This window comes from Ursus arctos, unplaced genomic scaffold, assembly GCF_023065955.2.
Source record: "Ursus arctos isolate Adak ecotype North America unplaced genomic scaffold, UrsArc2.0 scaffold_31, whole genome shotgun sequence".
NCBI classification, from domain to species: domain Eukaryota; kingdom Metazoa; phylum Chordata; class Mammalia; order Carnivora; family Ursidae; genus Ursus; species Ursus arctos.
In genome coordinates, this window is record NW_026622997.1 from 4,227,550 (window position 1) to 4,248,581 (window position 21,032).

General features: G+C 44.1%; 1 protein-coding gene across 4 annotated transcripts in view; it reads left to right on the top strand.

Moving 5' to 3' along the window:
- Positions 1-21,032, top strand: part of KIAA0319 (KIAA0319 ortholog) — a 100,856-nt gene that overhangs the window by 44,757 nt on the left and 35,067 nt on the right. For all 4 annotated transcript variants that reach the window (XM_026511275.4, XM_044388674.3, XM_044388673.3 and 1 more), the window contains 6 exons: positions 3,688-3,880; positions 6,645-6,743; positions 7,888-7,985; positions 8,824-8,911; positions 10,240-10,332; positions 11,766-11,898. In XM_026511275.4, the coding sequence (XP_026367060.3) occupies positions 3,688-3,880; positions 6,645-6,743; positions 7,888-7,985; positions 8,824-8,911; positions 10,240-10,332; positions 11,766-11,898 (704 nt within the window). The remainder of the gene's footprint in view (positions 1-3,687; positions 3,881-6,644; positions 6,744-7,887; positions 7,986-8,823; positions 8,912-10,239; positions 10,333-11,765; positions 11,899-21,032) is intronic.

The window sequence follows — 21,032 nt, forward strand, 5'->3', positions numbered from 1 at the left end:
TGGTTTTTATAGGGGAAAATCTACATGTCTATAGACAAGAGTTATTTTGCAATAGTATCAGTTACCTACAACTGGTAGAGTTGTCAAATAGCTCAAATACGAGAAAGTCTAGAATCAGAGAACTGGGAGAGACTATAGACGTATTTTATTTTCACTGAAATATAAATTTTGCCCTACATTCGAATTAAGTTTTTTTTTTAACTAAACTGAGTTGTAGATAATCCTTCAATTAGTGTTGATAAACATTAGATCTGCAGCATAAGAAATATAATTTTATTCTGCTAACATAGAAAGTTTGGAATTAATGACAAAAACTAAGATTTCTTCTCTCACCGAAAAAAGTATTTGAAATAGTACAATTGTATTTATTAATAAAGGTGCCGAGAAAATTCCATGGGGAAAAGAATAGTCTTTTCAACAAACAGTACAGGGACAACTGGATATTTCCGTACAAAAACTGAATTTAGATCCCTACCTTACGCCCCCTAAATTAACTCAAAATGGATTGAAGGGTATCAGAATATGTGATCTGAAAATATGCCCCTTTTTGACATAAGGATTACTTCAACTACTTATTTTTGAGACAATACACTAACAAGAGAAGCTCTTAAAAACAGAAGAATTTATCCTTTTGTAAGGGACGTTTACATTTGTAAGCATCTCCTCCTCTGAATCAGGAAGCAGGTGATTCCAAATCAGTAGAAACTATTATCCAGATTGAATTGGTAGAGGATAAAGGATGTTTCCTGTGGTTTTGTTTTCAAGCGGGCAAGACCAGACGGGTGCACCTCAAGGGGGTGTTTCAAAGTAATTAAGAACAGAAAAAAGAAACAAGACATTTGAGATTCTTGATGACCAAGCCAGGCTGTAAACTGAAGGCTGAAATGGGGGGCTGGGGTACCCATTGCTTCCATGGAGGATCCGTTTTCTTTGGGTGGGGTATGTCAGGGAGGCCTCCATGCCGAGGACTTAGCAAGGAGCTCGCTGTGTGGAGGTCATGGAGACCCAAGAGTGAGTAAAGAACTGGCGTGCCCTTCCAGCCTGGAGAGGCGCCATGTGGGAAGGGAAATGGTCTGGAGAGGAGGCAGGAGTGGAGTTGTTGTCCCCTCTGCCATGATCTGGTGGTGGCTGTGAACCCTGCGAGAGGCACCTTAATGTTTCCCACCGGTGTCTATGGACTCCATTCTTTATTGCTACTTGGTAGTAATTTTTCAAGACTCTCTCAAACTAAAAAAATCTGGTTAATCTTGTAGAATTTTACAGAGGCTGTGGGGGTCTCCCAGTTGGATGGGAGGTGCCATCAAATATGGGGCAAGCTGATCAGGGGGAGGCCAGCAGTGCAGGTGGTGAAGAATTCACCCGGGGCAGAACAAAGAAGAAAGAAGTTTATAGAATACACTGCAAGGGAGCTGTGGCAGGACAGCAAAGCAGAGCGGTCTGCCAGGAGGCAGTGGTGGGGGGCTCTAGTGAAGGGGGAAGGTGGGGAGGGGGAAGGGGAGGAGGTATGGGGACGTATGCAATTTTCCCTTTTTGGTACCTGTGTTCAGGTGTAAGTAGCTCATTGGTCACCTAGGGCTTATGGATATTTTGAAGTGGGTCACCTTAGAGGCTGTCTGTATTCAGCCAGGGGGTTTGAGGTCACCGTGGGCCCGTCTACCTTACTCAGGTTTCTGTTGTTCAAGTTGGTGCCCCAAAGCGGCCTCTACAGAGGCTCCACTATCATGTGCTGTGGACACCTGTTCTAGAGCTCTGGTTTGCAGGGATTCTGAACTTCCTACCATTCTCAGCACAGGTGCGATGGACGGTCTCTTCTATTAGTGCTCACTTTACAAACCTTGGTGTCTGAAACCTCAAAGAAACCAAGCATCTTAACATTATGGTCGACCCTGTAGGGGCTCAGAATGTCATCCCAAACATGGCACTTTGGCATACTGATTATTTTGAATTAATGGCACCTAGGAAGTGGTGGTGCAGGAAGGACATCTGCGAGCAGGAGAGCAGTCTCTCCTGGGAAAGGTAGCCTCCCTGTACCAGGAGGGCATTTAGGGGAGAGAAGACTGTATTCAAGAAGACTTTGTACAAAAGCCCTGTTCCTTCTTTACTGTTAACTACCCCCAAGTCCAAACCCCTTTGTCTTGTCAATTCTCCACAAATCTGTTGTTCCTTGGTCTAAAATGTATGAAATCTTCTGTTTTAGTCACTTCTTTGCATCTCCTATCTTTATGGGGCACCTGTGTATACATTTGTACATACATAATTAAGTTTGTTTTCCTTCTATTAATCTGCCTTTTTATTATGGGGAGTGGTGGTCTCAGCCAAAAGCTAGAAGGGTATAGGGAAAAATATTTTTCCTTCCCTGTAACCCACTACCTGGTTTTTAAAATGGTTATCAATTGATTTGTCGTGGTCTGATCAATATATTTAAAAATGTATGCTTCATCTTTTTTGCCTTGGCTCCTGAAATTTGTTGTTGAAGGTTTTACCAGTTGTCTAGTCATACCTGACACTTTATGAACTGAAATATCTGGTATTCAGTGAATATTAGCAGTGATGTCAGTTATCAGGTATCCAATCACAGAACATCTGCTGTGTCCTCACTTTTCTCAACTGCAGTCGAGATGCCGGTGTGCGATTTCCATGAACGCCAGTGACCCCTTCCCTGGTTTACATCTGAGTTTGAGCTTTTCTTTCTGTGGATTTCTCACTGCACCTTCCCCCTTGGGTCTCCCGTGTTCTCAGCCTGACTTTTCTTACCTGGCTCCTACAGTCACAGGCAGATGATGCTCACAAGAGCATTTTATTATCACATTTTGCAACTTTCCTCTCCGACACATCATATATGATTTAAAAACTTTAAGTTGGCTGGGGCGCCCGGGTGACTTAGTCAGTTAAGCGTCTGATTCTTGATCTCGGCTCAGGTCGTGATCTTGGGATCATGGGATTGAGCCCCACATCAGGCTCCGTGCTTAGTGGAATCTGCTTCTCTCCCTCTCCCCCTCCCCCACTCAAATAAATAAATCTTTAAAAAAAAACCCAACTTTAAGTTGGCTAACTAGAACTGTAACTTCCAGTTACAGTTTATGCACAATAGATGGTACAAATAGAGGTTGTTTACTCTAGAAGCCTGGTTGTTGAATTATCTGATTGTCTTCAGTTTTTGCCTTACTGACTAGTTTAGGGACCAGCTATAGTTATTTTCTCTTTTCATCTTGAGCGATTGCGTGTGTCTGTTCACTTACAGTAACTGTCCAGCCCACAGTTTTCTTACATTTTTTTAAAAGATAGCAGAGAGAATATTTGAAAGAGATGGTCTAGGGGCACCTGGGTGGCTCAGTCGGTTACACGTCCAGCTCTTGGTTTCAGATCAGGTCATGATCTCAGGATCCTGGGACCGAGCCCTGTGACAGGCTCTGCACTTAGCAGGGAATCTACTTGAGATTCTCTCTCCCTTACCCCCCTCCCGACTCACACGCACATGTGTACATGCTTGCTCTCTCATAAATTAATAAATCTTAAAAAAAAAAAGATGGTCTAGAGTTCTAGTGTTTTGGGATATTACACATGGTGTTTTGAATGTCACTGAATCTCATTTATGTAAAAGGTCAGTGACATTGTGTTGCTCAATGAGGTCAACATTTTTTGTTTTTTTTCTTTCATAACAGTTTGTCTTTGTGATTGATCTCCTAGGTTCTAATGCCTTCCCGTCATCCTCCTCTAGCCAGACTGGAATTCAGCCCAGACTCCACAGAGAAGAGCCCACTTCTCACAGTCCCCACACGGAGCCCAGAGCATGGCGCCCCGACCACTCCCGCTAGCCTCGTCCCCGCTGAGCCCACCCCACCAGAGCAACCTGCGTCTCCGAACACTGCTCCCAGGACAGGTAACCGTGAGCACGATCCAGCTGGAGGAAAAGTACAAAACCATGCTGTCGAATAGAGTAGTGGCAGCATTAAGGTTTACTCGTTCCCTCCAGGCACATCTTCAAGCCTCTCTCCTGTGCTAGAAACATGCTCCACACCAGGAATGAAAACATGAACTTAGTCTTTTCCCCTCAGTGATCTATAGGGCAGGAAATGCGAGTGACAGGTGAATAGCTGGTTTTCGTATCCTATGGTAAGTGCTGTGACAGGTGCGATGGGAGCGGAGGGAGACTGACCCTTCAGAAGGGCCAGGGAAGCTTTTCCAGATTTAACAATGCTGGGATAGAACAAGTCAGCTAAAATGGGGTTGATGTGTTGTTCAGGTCAGGGCAGCGACGTGTAATAACAATAATGGCAATTCTATTCAAGGAGTACTTACTGAGTGATGGCCTACCCATCCCCTCCTCCACGGCCTGTGCAAGGGAACAAAGATACAGAAGCACTGTGACATTTTGGGACAGCTGTCAGGAGGTCAGGCTGGCTGGAGCTAATCATGCGAGTGAGAGGAAGGGCAAGCATGAATCTGGAGTGGTAAGCAGGGCAAGATTTCAAAAGATCTGTAATCTGTGGCTGAGGAATTTATGCTTTATTGGGTAAGTATAGAGAATCTCTGAATGATTTTAAGCAGGAAAACGAAATGATCAGATTTCTTTTCAAGAAAATAATATGGAGTCGACTGAAGACAAGAAGATCCATTAGGACTAGAGGGAGTGGTTGCTAGGATGGAGAGAAGGAACCAGACTGAAGAGCTATCAGGGAGCTGGGGTCATTAGGATTTGATGAGTGGCTCACTGGCAGGATCTCAGGACTCTGAGATTGAGGAGCATGTGGGACTGAAAGTTAGATAAGCAGTGGGCTGAAGATAAAGGGTCAGGAGTCATCAGCACAGAGGTGATAACTGAAGGCTTAGGGCACACATGGGACCTTCCAGGGAGGGTGGCAGGTGAGCTGGCGAGAGGCCTGAGGAGGAACTTTGGAGATGTCATTGCACTAGGAGCCGGAGGACCAGAAGGAGCCTACAGAGCTGCCTGAGTGGTCTTGCCAGAGAGGCAGGACATCAGGAGGAGGGCATGGGCAGAGAAAAGGAAAGAGACTTCCAAGTAGGAAGATGTCATGAAAGAGCCCGGGGTTGCAGAGATCATGGCCAGCGCTGAAGAGCTCCCCTTAGATTTACTAATAAAGGAGGTACTGGAGACCTTGTTTCTGTGGGAATGACCCTCTCTGCCTTGTTGATGCACTTTGATCCTGAGTTTGAGTGTAGGGAAAGGTAATAGCAGAAGAGAAGCCGTGTGGTGTTTTGGAAAGGAAACCAGCCTGGGAATTAGGATCCTTTGGTTCTAATAGGACCTGCTGCATGGAGTTGTTAGAAGCTTAGATGAAGTGATCGTTTTAAAGTCCTTGGAACCGAGCCTGGCACAGTGTCATCTGGTATGTGTGTTTGTTGAAATAAATACATTTAAATTAATCAAGTATTGGTGGATCTATTACTGCTAATTATTCGTATAACTTTGAGCAATTACCTGGCCTTTTAGGGCTCGGTTCCCTCATCTGTAAAATGATAGGTTGGGACCGGTGTCCCCCCTGGGTCCACAATTGCTGACTTTCAGGGCAAAGAGTCTGTGGAAGTGATGGAGGAGAGAGCCCGAGACGCCAGGGGGACCCCTACCACTGGTCGAGGAAGGCACTAGAAGGACAGGATACTGACTCTGAGGGCAGGAGCAGGTTTAAGTGAGCCACGTGGCCCGCCAGCATCTCCAAGTAGCTGAGACCTCTAAAGAGCGCTCAGCTCTAAAAAAAAAGAAAGAAACAAAAACAAAACTTTGCTCTTCTCTGAGTGATATCTTGACCTATGTCAATTGTATTTTACAAGTGAAACAAACGTCCAGTTGCATCCAGCCAGTTGAATACATCAGGGTTCTGCTGGTTGTAGACAAGGTGAACGAACATGGTTCTAGTGCCGGTTTAGTGGGTAAGTGCTTCTGATGAGAGTGAACGTCCCCGCTGCCTGCGTTCAAGTCGCCTTTTTATGGAGGTTGACGGGGTTTTCTCTTGGGAAGGTTCCAAGAGCAAGGCCATTAGCGATAACTCAGGAGGCTGCTATCAGAACTGAGTGGTATGTGACTAATGATACAGAAACACTTATCATTACGCTCAATTGTTTAATAAAAACCGCACATACCAGGGAGTCAAGAAGCTCTGATGGTAAGAGAGAAGAGAGACTCAACCCGCAGCACCCTTGTTACCCCACACGGTGCTCATCAATCCAAATCGTAGTTTCTTCACCTTGTCAACTCCCACGGATGACTTGAAGTTTACGAAATCTGCCCTGCAGAGTAATACAGGTCACGGTGCAGTTGCTAGCCAGAGGAAAGGAGTGTCTTCGATAAAATCAGAGGGAGAACTATTTCAAAAATATGTTATGTTCTATTATCTAAAAACAAATCTAGGGGCGGGCACCTGGGGGGCTCAGTCAGTTAAGCACCTGCCTTCGGCTCAGGTTGTGATCCCTGGGTCCTGGGTTCAAGCCCGGCCTCGGGCTCCCTCCTCAGCGGGAAGCCTGTTTCTCCCTCTGCCTCTGCCTCTGCCTCTCTCATGAATGAATGAATGAATGAATGAATGAATAAAATCTTAAAAAAAATAAGTAAATAACAAATCTATCGTGGGGCAGTAATATAACATCACTACTGTATATAAAGGACTGTACTATTTCTAATCAACTCGTAGCGGGAGAGCTCGCGGTGTCCGCCGGGCAGAATGTGGTCGTGACTTTACCGGAGGACGCAGTGGAGCTGAAGGCGTTCGTCGTGCCAGCGCCACCTGCAGGTGAGAGCGTGACTTCCCTTCGTGACGCCAGAGCCGGGCCGCGGGGTTGCTCCTCCCGGGCTCTTCCCGGGTTACCCGCAGCACGGATTCACTTTCGCAACACTGCGCAAGGTCGCACCGAAGGCTCGAGCGTGCTGACGAGGCTCTGGTGGCCAGAAGCAGTCACCTTGCTGAAGTCGTTTACGAGGGAGGAAGAGTGTGGGAAAGCGAACACCGGCATATCCTTCCGTCGGTCCGCCCGCAGTCACGCACTGCTGAGGGCGCAAAGCGAGAGAGGTGTTAGAGCAAAAGTGTCCCCGTCCCAGAGCTGACCTGTGGTGACCCACAGAGCAGGAGTGCCCCGTGAGGAGACGGGGACTGTGCCGCAAGCTCTGTTGATAGTACGGTGTCCACAGCGGGGCTCCGAGCTCCCACCCGCTCTCAAAACGTGTTGCTCAAAATGCCCTTTCTTCTGGTCGAGCAGCGCTCGGCTCTTCCGCAAACACCGAGCGGCGCCCCTGACCCGCCCGGGGTATTCTCTCTTAGGGCATATTCGTGCTTAGAGTGTTGGGTGTTTCCCGGCCGGGCTAGCTCCCTCGCTCGTGTCCCCCATCGCACGTGTGCCGACATCTGAGCAGAGACGATCGCGTTCGCCATGTGCCGTTAATGCTGTTGTCCGAGCCCTTGGCGCTTGCGCTGCTGGCGTCTCCGGCGGAGACGGCTTCGGCTTCGTGCGGCGGGGCTAGTCCGCGGCTGCGTCCTTGAGCAGATCCGCACGACAGAGGAAACGAGTGGAAATCTCCTTGCCTTTTGTTAAAAGGAGGAAAAGTACAGTGGATTATACTATGTGGAAGTGTATATATAAATAGGTAGTCGCCCTGAAAGTCATCAAATGCTAAATGTGAGATCAGGGAGATGTTTTTCTTTTTTTCACTTTCAGCATTTCATGAATTTTCCCATAAGCTGTATGTTCTTCTAATAAAACAAGTTTCACATTAAAAGGATAGACTTGCTATCCCTTCGGTGGAAGAGCGTTGAAGGCGGGTGCAGAATGTCCGAGGCAGCCGCCTGCCGGCGTCGGGCTGTCATCCTCTTCCCTCTGCCCAGACTGTGTGCGGCGCCCTTTCCGAATTTCTGACGACGCATTTCTCTCTGTTGCCCTCAGAAACGTCCTACCGCTATGAGTGGAGTTTAACTAGCCACCCGGTAGACTACCGAGATGAAATAAAGGAAAGACACTCGCAGACTCTTAATCTCTCTCACGTAAGTAACTGGAGAATTCCGCCAGCACTCGGGCTGTTTCTTCACCTGATTGAGATCAGAAGAAGGAGATAAATGAATAAAGCTTCAACCATGTCACAGGCCGATGGCGAAAGGAGGAGACCATCGGGTAGCTTTTATTTGAAAGACGCGGCCCATCAGCTTGGAGAATAGAGGCCGGTTGCCCAAGGGTCTCTGGTGAGGCTGCCCAGTCTGTCTCCCACGGCGCGTCCTCTTGGTAGCGTAGAGACGTTCTGCTTGTCTCTGCTTCCCAAGCAGGCACGTTTCTAGAGCTGCCGGTACTTCCGTCACCTTGGCTCTCAGCTGCCGCTGCGGAGGGAGGCCCCTCACCGGAAGAAACACGCCCCTTCCCGGACCGCAGGGGAAACCAAGTCCGCGAGCTGCGGGGGTCTGCTTTCCCGCCCGCTGCTCAGCGGTCCTTGCTCCTGGCCACACAGCCGTGGGCGCAGCGCCAGCCGCCCTCGGCCCGCGTGAGCGCGCCCTGCGTCTCCGAGCGCGGCAGCCGCACCACCGACAGCCGCGCCGGCGCCGCTCCGCGGAGCAGTGCGAGTCCCACGCGCACGAGCTCACGAACTGCCCTCCCTCGGCCGCTCGGGCCAGCCGCGCGTCTGTCGGCCCGTGAACGTCTGTAACGAAGCTGCGGCCCTTTCTGGGCGACCCGCGCACCCGGGCCGTGTCTGCACGGCTCCCGAGATGACACTCCCCGGCCCCTGCGCTCTGCTCGCGCGGGACGTCGGCTCCCGCGACGTGTTCGGACTCTAGGCAGTGGACCCATCATGTCTTTGCGTGTTTACCCGTGTACCTGTCCTTTCTGTTGCAGTTGTCGGCAGGACTTTATGCCTTCAAAGTAGCGGTTTCTAGTGAAAATGCCTTTGGAGAAGGATTTGTCAACGTCACCGTGAAGCCAGGTAAGCCTGCGTGAGAGAAGGGCCCGTGTTGTACGGGTTTACCTCTGTTTTGGGTCCTGAATAACATGGTAATCTATTTTTTATTTTTACATTTGGCTCTACTATAGAGAAAATATGCAACGATTGTTGTTGGGTTTTTTCTTTCTGAGTTCAGTGTGAGTTTTAGTACTTGCTTCACCCTGCTGTTTAAGGTTGCCAGGTTCCTGCTGACCTGCGGGGGTGGCACGTGGCCGCCCCTTGGCCTCCTCCGTCAGCATCCCCCACCTCCCTTCCCCGTGACTCAGCCTCCCCTTCCGTGGGGGGGTTCAGATAGAGTCAGCTGAGCACCTGAGGGGTCAAAGGGATGTACGCCATGAGCTTTCAGGCCGCCACCAGCCCACGGGCCGGTGCACTTGTATGAATCAGGAACAGGGGGCCCTTCGTCCGGGTGAGCACAGCCTGCACCCCGAGGCGGCCCACCTCTCTGCCGGCTCTGCCTCCCCGCTCAGGCTTTGCACCCTCTGCCTGAGGGTCAGCCCCGCTAGAGCAGGTGCTGGGGGTATGGGGGGCCTGCCAGCAAGGATTTGAGACCCAGGTGACCGCTGTAGGAGCCGGAGCCGTACTGCACGGCTTCTTTCCTGCAGTTAGCGCTCACGTTCTGTGATGAAGCCCCGGGTTGTTACTGCACGTGTCCCCTGAGCCTGGGCTCACCTGCAAAAATGGAAGTCTGCAGACAAGCTCCTGAAACTTAATAGGAAGGTGCCAAAACTTTCAGAAGTACTCTCCACACTTGAGGCTTGTAGGATAAATGCCTTTTTTTTTTTTTTTTTTTTAAGATTTTATTTATTGGGACGACTGGGTAGCTTAGTCAGTGAAGCGTCTGCCTTCGGCTCAGGTCATGACCCCAGGGTCCTGGGATCGAGTCCTGCATCGGGCTCCCTGCTCCTTGGGGAGTCTGCTTCGCCCTCTGCCTGCAGCTCCCCCTGCGTGTCTCGCTCTTTCTCTCTCTCTGACAAAATAAAATAAAATAAAATAAAATAAAATAAAATAAAATATTTTATTTATTTATTTGAGAGAGAGTAAAAAGCGATTGAGAGAGTGAGAGAGAGCATGAGCAGGAGGAGTGGGAGAGGGAGAAGCAGACTCCCTGCTGAGCAGGGAGCCTGATGTGGGGCTTGAACCCAGGACCCTGGGATCATGACCTGAGGCTAAGGCAGACGCTTAACCAACTGAGCCACCCAGGCGCCTCAGGATAAACACCTCCTTGATAGGAAGCAGATGATTTTATTGGGGTTATGATCTGTGCACACATAACGGCCTCCGTCGGTGTCCCTTCCTCTGTCTCACAGCCAGAAGAGTCAACCTGCCCCCGACAGCGGTTGTTTCTCCCCAGATGCAAGTGCTCACCCTGCCTCTGACGTCAGCCTTCATCGACGGCAGCCGTGGGTATCTGTGACGCTTCAGGGCCTCTCCTCCCCGCGTGCTGCAAGGTTTCGTGGTGCTCTGTGTGGCGGCTGGGAGGGCTCGCACACCAACGCGGACGCAGGATTGTCTCCCTCGTTGGTGTGGCTCACAGCCCTTGGGTCCCTTCATCACAGCCTTTGTCCCAGGCTCACCTTGCAGTCAGTTGTGTCCCACCTGTCCGGGAAGACTTCTTTAGGGCCTAACTATTTGATTGGGACTGAAGGCAATTCTTAGAGAGTCTCCTTTTGATGAGGTGTATGTGCTGAGCACCTGGAAAATCACCTGAACAGACATGAGAAGGGCTACCTTCACGGGGGGTGGGTAGCGCTTTGTTAATTCAGTCAGAGTTGATTCCTTCTCTTATATGTGGAAGGGGCCCCATCTGACTCCAGGCGTCCGTGCAAATGAGAATACATGAAAACATACCTTACGTTTGACGGTGTATTAATATAAATAGATATAGATATATGACAGTATGTGAAAAGATATGTTCAATCTCGGTGTAACGGGTATTTGCATTTATGTACGTTTAATCACAAAGCTAATACCAGACCCTGTGGCGTAAAGAAGAGCTGCCTTGGTTGTTGGGAGAAGGATAATTGTCCACTGCTAATGCTGCTCCAGTCTGCAAGTCCGCAGATATACAGAAATCACGCGGACACCATCATTCGCACTATTCGCATATAAATATCCACATTTCCCCCTTGACAGCGTGAAAACGAAACATATTTTAGATGAAAATATTTACCTGAGGAAACGTACCACATTTTGATTTCTCTAATGCAGGACGGTTTAGGTACAGGAAACTGGGGTCATTAATCTGTCACTAGAACTAGATCGTTCTTTCACTGAATTAGATGCAGCTGGCTCCCTTCCAGGTCTGTCTCTGTGGTTGTATGGAGCACATTTTGTTTGCTGTCTTCTAGAGTAGAAAGGGAAGTTTTCTTGTAGGATACTGCCTTTCTCTGGATTTATACCTTAACCATGTGGGTAGTAAAAGCTGTGTTGTAGTGTATATAAACATCTCTTAATTCCTTATCAATCTGTCACTTCAGATACCTGTGGAAGATACCAGGAAGGTATCACGTGCTATAGTTGAGATGAGTAGAAGTGGCATTTCCATAGGGTACATCTGCTTGACTCCTGTTCTTACAAAAGCAAGACCTCCTGTCGCTGTGTGTTTTTAAATTCACAACTGAGTAAAGACAGCCTCACTCAAATCTGGTAGAAATTCAGGAGGAAAATAGTGATGATAGTTTAGGGAGAAGAAGAAATCCATCCATTGAAATCTATGTAATTGTATAATTCCATGAAACAAACAAATTTAAGCATGAAGATGATAAATTACAAAATCTGTGTTTTCCTGTTCTTGCTTTCATTCTAGCCTTCGCTTATTTTTAAATCTTTCTAGAAAGTACAGATGACACTAAAATTGTGAGTTATCACTGGGAAGAAATTCGCGGCCCCTTCCGAGAGGGGAAGCCACCAGCTGACTCCCCAGTCCTACGTCTGTCTAACCTCGTTCCCGGAAACTACACTTTCAGGCAAGTGGTGTCCCCACCTTTGCTGTGCTTTCAGTACTTATGCTGTGGCTATTTCCTTAAGTCGATGCCTCTCCACTACACTGTGCTTCTTTTCCTTTTGATCAAGAGGTCAAGGCCGATAGGTTTCCTTGGGGGTTTCGGTTGGCAACCACTTCAGACTGAGATGCTCATGGAGGAGTATGAATTTTAGGTCCCTGTTTACTTTGCCCGTCTTCTTCCGCTCTACAGATGGTGCTCGTGCCTCCATGTTGTCTGTATCACCAGTTTGTTCCCCGTCATTGCTGAGTACCACTCCAGTGCGTGGATGTACCGCAATTTGTTTATTCTTCTGTCTAGTACGGACTGTTTACAGCTTTGAACTACGACAAATAAGGCTGCCAGTAACACTTACTTTAAGTCTTTGTGTGGAGAGAGATTTTTATTTTTATGGGGTAAATCGTGGAATAGTAGAAGGGTCCGGTTCTATGGTGAGTTTATAACATTTTAAGAAATGGCTAACCTCTTTCCTGACGTGGGGGTACCATTGTACATTCCCACCTTCAGTATGTGAGAGTTCCAGTCTCCATGTCCTCACCGATACTTGGTGTAGTCAGTCTTTTTAATTTTATGTAATTTGATGAGTGGTAGTATTTCATTATGGTTTTAATTTACATTTTCCTGATGGCTGATGATATTAAGCATATTTTCAGATGCTTATTGGCCATTCACATAACTTCTTCTGTGAAGTATCCTTTTCCTATTTTATTTTTTTAAATGTCCCCTTTATTTTTTTAAGTAAATGACCCCCAACCTGGGGCTCAAACTCATGACCCCAAGACCAAGAGTCACATGCTCTACCAACTGAGCCAGCGAGGTGCACCTCCTTTCCTTATTAAAAAAATTGTATTGTTTGTCTTATTTAGTTTTAAGAGTCTTTATACATTCTGAAATAAGCTCCTTATTTTATATATGTGCTGTGGATATTTCCTGCCAGTATATGATTTTTTTATTTTATTAATCTTTCAATCACTTCTCAACCTTTTGACTAAGATCAAGTGTATTTTCTTAATCTTTCAAAGAGCCAAATTTTATATTTTGGTGAAGTCTAATTCATAACTTTTTTTCCTGTTATGTTTTATGCTTTTTGTGTTCTATTTAAGTAAACTTTGCCTATCCTAAGATTGTAAAGATTTCCTCCTTTGTTTTTTCTAGAACCTCTGTAGTTCTAGGTTTTATAATTAGATCTGTGATCTCTTTTGAATTATTTTTATGTACTGTGTGGTATTTTTAAGTGTTAAATCAACCTTGCGTTCATGGGGTAAATGCTAGTTGGTCATGATATCCTTTTTATATAGCATTGGATTAAACTTGCTAATATTTTGATAAGGGTTTTTTGTCTATCTTCATGAAAGATATTGGTCTATGGCTTTCTCTTTCTTTTTTTGCAATGTCTTTGTCAAGTTTGGGTATGAGGATCACACTGGCCTAAAGAAACAAGGTGGCCAGTGATCTATCTTCTACTTTCTGAAACATTTGTGAACAAATGGTGGTATTTCTTCCTTGAATGTTTGATAGAATTCACCAGTAAAATCACCTGGGCCTGCAGTTTGCTTTTTGGGAAATTTTTTGATAGCACATGCAATTTTATTTTATTTTATTTTATTTTTAAAGATTTTATTTATTTATTTGACAGAGAGAGAGACAGCCAGCGAGAGAAGGAACACAAGCAGGGGGAGGGGGAGAAGCAGGCTCCTAGCGGAGGAGCCTGATGTGGGGCTCGATCCCATAATGCCGGGATCACGCCCTGAGCCGAAGGCAGACGCTTAACCGCTGTGCCACCCAGGCGCCCCGCAAATGCAATTTTAAAAATAGCTGTAAGACTATTTAGATTTTCTGTTGTTGTTGTTTTTCTTGTGTAGGTTTTTGATAAGTTGTATTTTGTAAGAAATTTGTCTATTCCATCTAAATTGCCAAATTTGTTGACAAAAGGTTTTATAATATTATCCTGTCATATCCATAGAATCTGTGGTGATAACCCCTTTTTCATTTCCTGTATTGGTGACTTGTGTTCTCTCTTTTTTCTTGATTAGTCTAATTAAGTGTTTTGTTAATTTTGTTTATTTTCCCAAAGAACCCCTAACTAGAGCTGTGTTAATTTTTTCTATTCTAATTTGTTGGTTTCTGCTTGTATCTTTATTATTTCTTTACTTCTATTTACTTTTTATTTACTTTGCTCTTCTTCTAAATTCTTAGAGTAGGATCTTGGATCATTCATATTAGATCTTCCTTAAATGTTTATAAAGCTTTTAAAACTATAATTTTCCTCTAAGTACTCTTTAACCATATCCCACACATTTTGGCTTATTATATTTTCAATGTCTCATATACCCCTTTAAGAATCTAACCTAACATTAGCTTTCTTTGAAATCATCCATCAATCTATCCATGCATCCATACATTTATGAACCTTCTGAAGTCTGACTAGGTCAAGAAACTTCCAAGCATCTGACTGGATTCATCTTTGACTAAAAAGTTCACAGAGGTGTTCTAGAGTGTTTTACATTGTATGTGTTTTGCAAAAACGTCTGTTTTGGTTTATTTGAAATCTCAGCTTAAGAAGTAGTTTACCCCATTAGGATGGCTATTATTTTAAAAAGGGAAAATAAGCGTTAGTGTGGATGTGATGAAATGGGAACCCTCGGGCGCTGCTGGTGGGAAAGTAAAATGGTGCACCTGCGTGGAAAACAGTTTGTCAGTTCCTCAGAACATGAACCGTAGAATTACCATGTCTGCAATCTCACTTCTGGGTATATACCCAAAAGAATTGACAGCAGGGACTCAGATAGTTGTACACTCATAGCCTGTTTGGGCTATTATAACAAAAATACTGTAAAGTGGCTGGCTTATAAATGACAGAAATTTGTTTCTTGTGGTTCTGGAGACTGGGGAGTACAAGATCAAGGTGCTGGCGGACTGGGTGTCTGGTGAAGGCCTGTTTCCTGTTTTATAGATGGCTGTCTTCTCCCTGTGTCCTCACATGACAGAAAGGGTGGGCGTCTCTCCAAGGTCTCTTTACAAGGGTGCTCATCTCATTGTCTGCCCTCATGACCTAATCACCTCTTGAAGGCCCCACTCCAAATACCAATCACATTAGGAATTAGGTTTCATCATAAGAATTTAAGCAGGGGGGACACAAATATTCAGTCTATAACTTCACCAATGTTCATGCCACTTTATGAGGTGCTTTTGATTCTTTTTTTCTTATTTCAAGTTTTTATGTAAATTCTAGTTAGCTAATATATAATATAATATTGGTTTCAGGAGTAGAATTCAGTGATTCATCACTTACATATAATACCCACTGCTCGTTACATCACATGCCCGCCTTAATGCCCATCACCCAGTTACCCCAACCTCCCCATTCCCTTTCCCTCCAGCAACCTCAGTTTGTTCTCTGTAATCGAGAGTCTGTCATGGTTTCCCTCCTTCTCTTTTCATTTTTTTTCTGCCTTCACCTATGTCCATCCTTTTTGTTTCTTAAATTCCACATATGAGTGAAATCTAATGATATTTGTCTTTCTCTGACTTATTTCATTTAACATAATACTTTCTGGTTCCATCCACATCATTGCAAATGACAAGATTTCATCCTTTTTGATGACTGAGTAATATTCCATTATATATACATACACCACATCTTCTTTATCCATTCATCAGTTGATGGACATTTGGGGTGCTTCCATAATTTGGCTATTGTTGATAATATTGCTATAAACAATGGGGTGCATTTCCCCCTTTGAATTAGTATTTTTGTATTCTTTGGATAAATACCTAGTAGTGCAATTGCTGGATGACAGTGTTGTTCTATTTTTAACTTTTTGAGGAACCTCCATACTGTTTTCCAGAGTGGCTGCACCAGTCTGCATTCCCACCAACAGTGCAAGAGCGTTCCCCTTTCTCTACATTCTCACCAACATCTGTTGTTTCCTGAGTTGTTGATTTTAGCCATTCTGACTGGTGTGAAGTGAAATCTCATTGTAGTTTTGATTTGCATTTCCCTGATGATGAGTGATGTTGAGCATCTTTTCATGTGTCTGTTAGCCATTTGTATGTCTTCTTTGGAAAAGTGTCTATTCATGTCTTCTGCCCATTATTTAACTGGATTATTTATTTGTTTTTTGGTGTTGAGTTTGATAAGTTCTTTATAGGTTTTGGATACTAACCCTTTCTCAGATATGTCATTTGCAAATATCTTCTCCCATTCCGTAGACTGCGTTTTAGTCTTGTTGACTGTTTCCTTAGCTGTGCAGAAGCTTTTTATCTTGATGAAATCCCAATGGTTCATTTGTGCTTTTGTTTCCCTTACCTCCAGAAGTGTGTCTAGTGATAAGTTGCTATGGCCGAAGTCACAGAGGTTGCTGCCTGTGTTCTCCTCTAGGATTTTGATGGATTCCTGTCTCACATTTAGGTCTTTCATCCATTTTGAGTTTATTTTTGTGTATAGTGTAAGAAAGTGGTCCAGGGGCGCCTGGGTGGCACAGCGGTTAAGCGTCTGCCTTCGGCTCAGGGCGTGATCCCGGCGTTATGGGATCGAGCCCCACATCACGCTCCTCTGCTGGGAGCCTGCTCTTCCTCTCCCACTCCCCCTGCTTGTGTTCCCTCTCTCGCTGGCTGTCTCTGTCAAATAAATAAATAAATCAATAGGAAGAAAGAAAGGAAAGAAAGGAAAGAAAGAAAGAAAGAAAGAAAGAAAGAAAGAGGTCCAGTTTCATTCTTCTGCATGTAGCTGTCCAGTTTTCCCAACACCATTTGTTGAAGAGACTGTGTTTTTTCCATGGATATTCTTTCCTGCTTTGTCAAAAACTAGTTGACCATAGAGTTGAAGGTCCATTTCTGAAGTCTCTATTCTGTTCCATTGATCTATGTGTCTGTTTTTGTGCCAATACCATACTGTCTTGATGATTACGGCTTTGTAATAGAGCTTAAAGTCTGGCATTGTGATGCCCCCAGCTTTGCTTTTCTTTCTCAAGATTGCTTTGGCAAGGGCTGCCTGGGTGGGTTAGTTGGTTAAGCATCTGCTTTTGGCTCAGGTCATGATCTCTGGGTCCTGGGATCAAGTCCTGCGTCAGGCTCCCTGCTCAGTGGGGAGTCTGTTTCTCCCTCTGCCCTTCCCTTCTCTCGTAGTCTCTCTCTCTCAAGTAAATAAATAAAATCTTTAGAAAAAAAAATTGCTTTAGCTATTCAGGGTCTCTTGTGGTTCCATACAAATTTATGACTATTTGTTCTAGCTCTGTGAAAAATGCTGGAGGTATTTTGCAGTCAGATGCTCTACCACTGGGTTCTACCCCCAGCTGTGGATATTTTGATAAAGATTGCATTAAATTTGTAGATTGCTTTGGGTAGTATAGACATTTTAACAGTATTTGTTCTCCCAATCCATGAGCATAGGATGTTCTTCCATTTCTTTGTGTCATCTTTGATTTCTTTCATAAGTGTTCTATAGTTTTCAGAGTACAGCCCTTTTACCTCTTTGGTTAGGTTTATTCCAAGGTATCCTGTGGGTTTTGGTGCAATTGTAAATGGGATTGACTCCTTAATTTCTCTTTCTGCTGCTTCATTATTGGTGTATAGAAATATAACAGACTTCTGTGTGCTGATTTCCTGACAGTAGAAGAAAAGCTCTGTTTTTCCTCATTGAGGATGACATTAGCTGTAGGTCTTTCTATATGGCCTTTATTATGTTGAGGTATGTTCCCTCTATCCCTATTTTTTTGAGGGTTTTTATCATGAATGATTGTTGTACTTTGTCAAATACTTTTTCTGCATCCTTTGACAGTATTGTATGGTTCTTATTCTTTCTCTTATTAATGTGGTTAATTAATCATGCTAATGGATTTGCAAATATTGAACCACCTAAATCCCACTTGGTTGTGGTGAGTGATTCTTCTGATGTACTGCTGGATTCAATTTTTAGTATTCTATTGAGAATTTTGCATCCATGTTCATCAGGGGTTTTGGCCTGTAGTTCTCTTTTATAGTGGAGTTTTTATCTGGTTTTATTATCAGGGTCATGCTGGCCTCATTGTATGTGATTGAAAGTTTTCTTTCTGTTTCTATTTTTTTGGAACAGTTTGAGAAAAATAGGTATTAAGTCTTCTTTAAATGTTTGGTAGAAGTCCCCTGGGAAGCCATCTGGGCCTGGACTTTTGCTTGTTGGGAGTTTTTTAATCACTGCTTCAATTTCCTTGCTGGTTACAGGTCTGTTCAAGTTTTCTGTTTCTTCCTGTTTCAGTTTTGGTAGTTTGTGTGTTTCTGGGAATTTGTCCATTTCTTCCAGGTTGTTCAATTTGTTGGCATTGGTGGTTATTTCTCCCCTGTCATTTCTGATCTGATTTAATTGGGTCCTTTCTCTTTTATTTTTGATAATTCTGGCTAGGGGGTTATCAATTTTATTCATTATTTCAAAGAACCAGCTCCTGGTTTCATTGATCTGTTCTATTGTTTTTTTAGTTTCTGTATAATTTATTTCTGCTCTAATCTTTTTATTTCCCTTCTGCTGGATTTAGGCTTTATTTGCTGTTCCTTTTCTAGCTCCTTTAGGTGTAATGTTAGGTTGTGTATTTGAGATTTTTCTTGCTTCTTGAGGAAGACTTGTGTTACTATATACTTCCCTCTTAGCTCTGCCCTTGCTGCATCCCAGAGGTTTTAAAATGTCATGTTTTTATTTTTATTTGCTTCTCTGTATTTTTTAATTTCTTCTTTAATTTCCTGGTTAACCCATTCATTCTTTAGTAGGATGTTCTTTAACCTCCGTGTATTTGTGGTATTTCCCAATTTTTTCTTGTGGTTGACTTCAAGTTTCATAGTATTATAGTCTGAAAATATGCATGGTATGATCTCAGTCTTTTTGTATTTGTTGAGGGCTGATTTTGACCCAGTATGTTATCTGTTCTGGAGAATGTTCCATGTGCATTCAAGAAGAATGTGTATTCTGCTGCTTTAGGATGAAATGTTCTGAATATATGTTAAGTCTGTCTGGTCCAGTGTGCCATTCAAAACCATTGTTTCCTTGTTGATCTGCTTAGATGATTTGTCCATTGATTTAAGTGAGGTGTTAAAGTCCTCTACTATTATTGTATTGTTATCAATGAGTTTCTTTATGGTTGTTATTAATTTATACATATATATACATATATATATACTTGGGGCTCCCAGGTTGGGGGCATAAATATTTACAATTGTTAGATCTTCTTGATGGATAGACCCCTTAATTATGATATAGTGCCCTTCTTCATCTCTTGTTACAGTCTTTGTTTTAAACTCTAGTTTGTCCGATATAAGTATTGCTATTCTGGCTTTCTTTTGATGCTCGTGAGCATGACAGATTGTTCTCCAACCCCTCGGTTTCAATCTACAGGTGTCTTTAAATCTAAAATGAGTCTCTTTTAAACAGTATATGGATCTCGTTTTTTATCCATTCTGATACTCTATTTCTCTTTATTGGAGCATCTAGTCCATTTACATTCAGAGTGATTATTGAGAGATACGCAGTTAATGCCATTGTGTTACCTGTAAAGTCATTGTTTCTGGAGATTTTCTCTGTTCCTTTCTAGTCTTTGTTGTTTTTGGTCTTTCTTTCCCGCTGTTGCTTTTGGTTTTTCTTTCCCACTCAAAAGAGTGGGACCCTTTAGTATTTCTTGCAGGGCTGGTTTATTGTTCATGAACTCCTTTAGTTTTTGTTTGTCTGGGGAACTCTTTATCTCTCCTTCTCTGCTGAATGACAGCGTTGCTGGATAAAGAAAGTGTTCTTGGCTGCATAGTTTTCTCATTCAGCATGTTGAGTATATCGTGCCACTCTTTTCTAGCCTGCGAAGTCTCTGTGGCTAGATCTGCTGCTAACCATATTTGTCTTCCCTTGTAAGTTAAGGATTTCTATTCCTTTGCTGCTTTTAGGACTTTTTCCTCATCTCTGTATTTTGCACATTTTACTGTGATATATCTTAGTGTTGGCCTGCTTTTGTTTTTGTTGGGAGTTCTCTGTGCTTCCCGGTTTTGGATGTCTGTTTGTTTCCCCAGATTAGGGAAGTTTTCACTCAAATAACCTTGTGTCCCTTTTCACACTCTTCTTCTGGGACTCCTGTGATATGAATGATACTGAGCTTTATGGAGTTGCTGAGTTCCCTAAATCTACATTCGTGATCCAGTATTTTTCTTTCCCTCTTCTTTTCAGCTTCATTATTTTCCATAAGTTTGTTTTCTGTGTCACCTATTCTATCTTCTTTTTTTTTTTTTAAGATTTTATTTATTTATTCGACAGAGATAGAGACAGCCAGTGAGAGAGGGAACACAAGCAGGGGGAGTGGGAGAGGAAGAAGCAGGCTCATAGTGGAGGAGCCTGATGTGGGGCTCGATCCCATAACGCCGGGATCACGCCCTGAGCTGAAGGCAGACGCTTAACTGCTGTGCCACCCAGGCACCCCACCTATTCTATCTTCTGCTTCCTCCATCCTTGTGGTCATTACATCCCGTCAGTTTCGCATCTCAGTTACAACATTTTTTATTTTGTCCTGACTAGTTTTTAGGTCTTTTGTCTCTGTGGTAAGGAACTCCCTGATATCTTCTGTGCTTTTCTCAAGCCCAGCTAGTATCCTTATGGGTGTTGTTTTCAATTCTGGATCAGGCATATTGTTTATATCTGTTTTGATTAGATCCCTGGCCATGTCCTTTTCTTGTTCTTCCTTTTGGGATGAATTCCTCTGTCTTGGCATTTTGGGTAGGTCTGTATCTTCTTCTTTGTGTTCGGAAAACCTGTTACGTTTCCTGCTCCTGAGAGTAATGGCTTTATTAAGAAGAGGTCATATACTGTCTAAGGCCTGGTGCTATGGGAAGTGTGTCTGGTCTGTGCTACGTGCACTCTGCTGCTGTGTTTTGGAAACTGCTCTTTCCCTCAGGTCAGTCCTCTGCTGAGTTTTTCCTGCGTATACTAGTGAGTGTTTGGACCTTGTCCAGTGTGTGACAAGTTTTAACTAGGTGTGCTTTGGTCTGCTTGTTAAAAGAGGCCAGATCCTATTTCCACTAGAGCTGAAGCTTTGCAGCACTCTATGATCAGTAGACTTGGTGCACGCGGGGGACTTGTGCTGGTTTTCTGGGGGAGA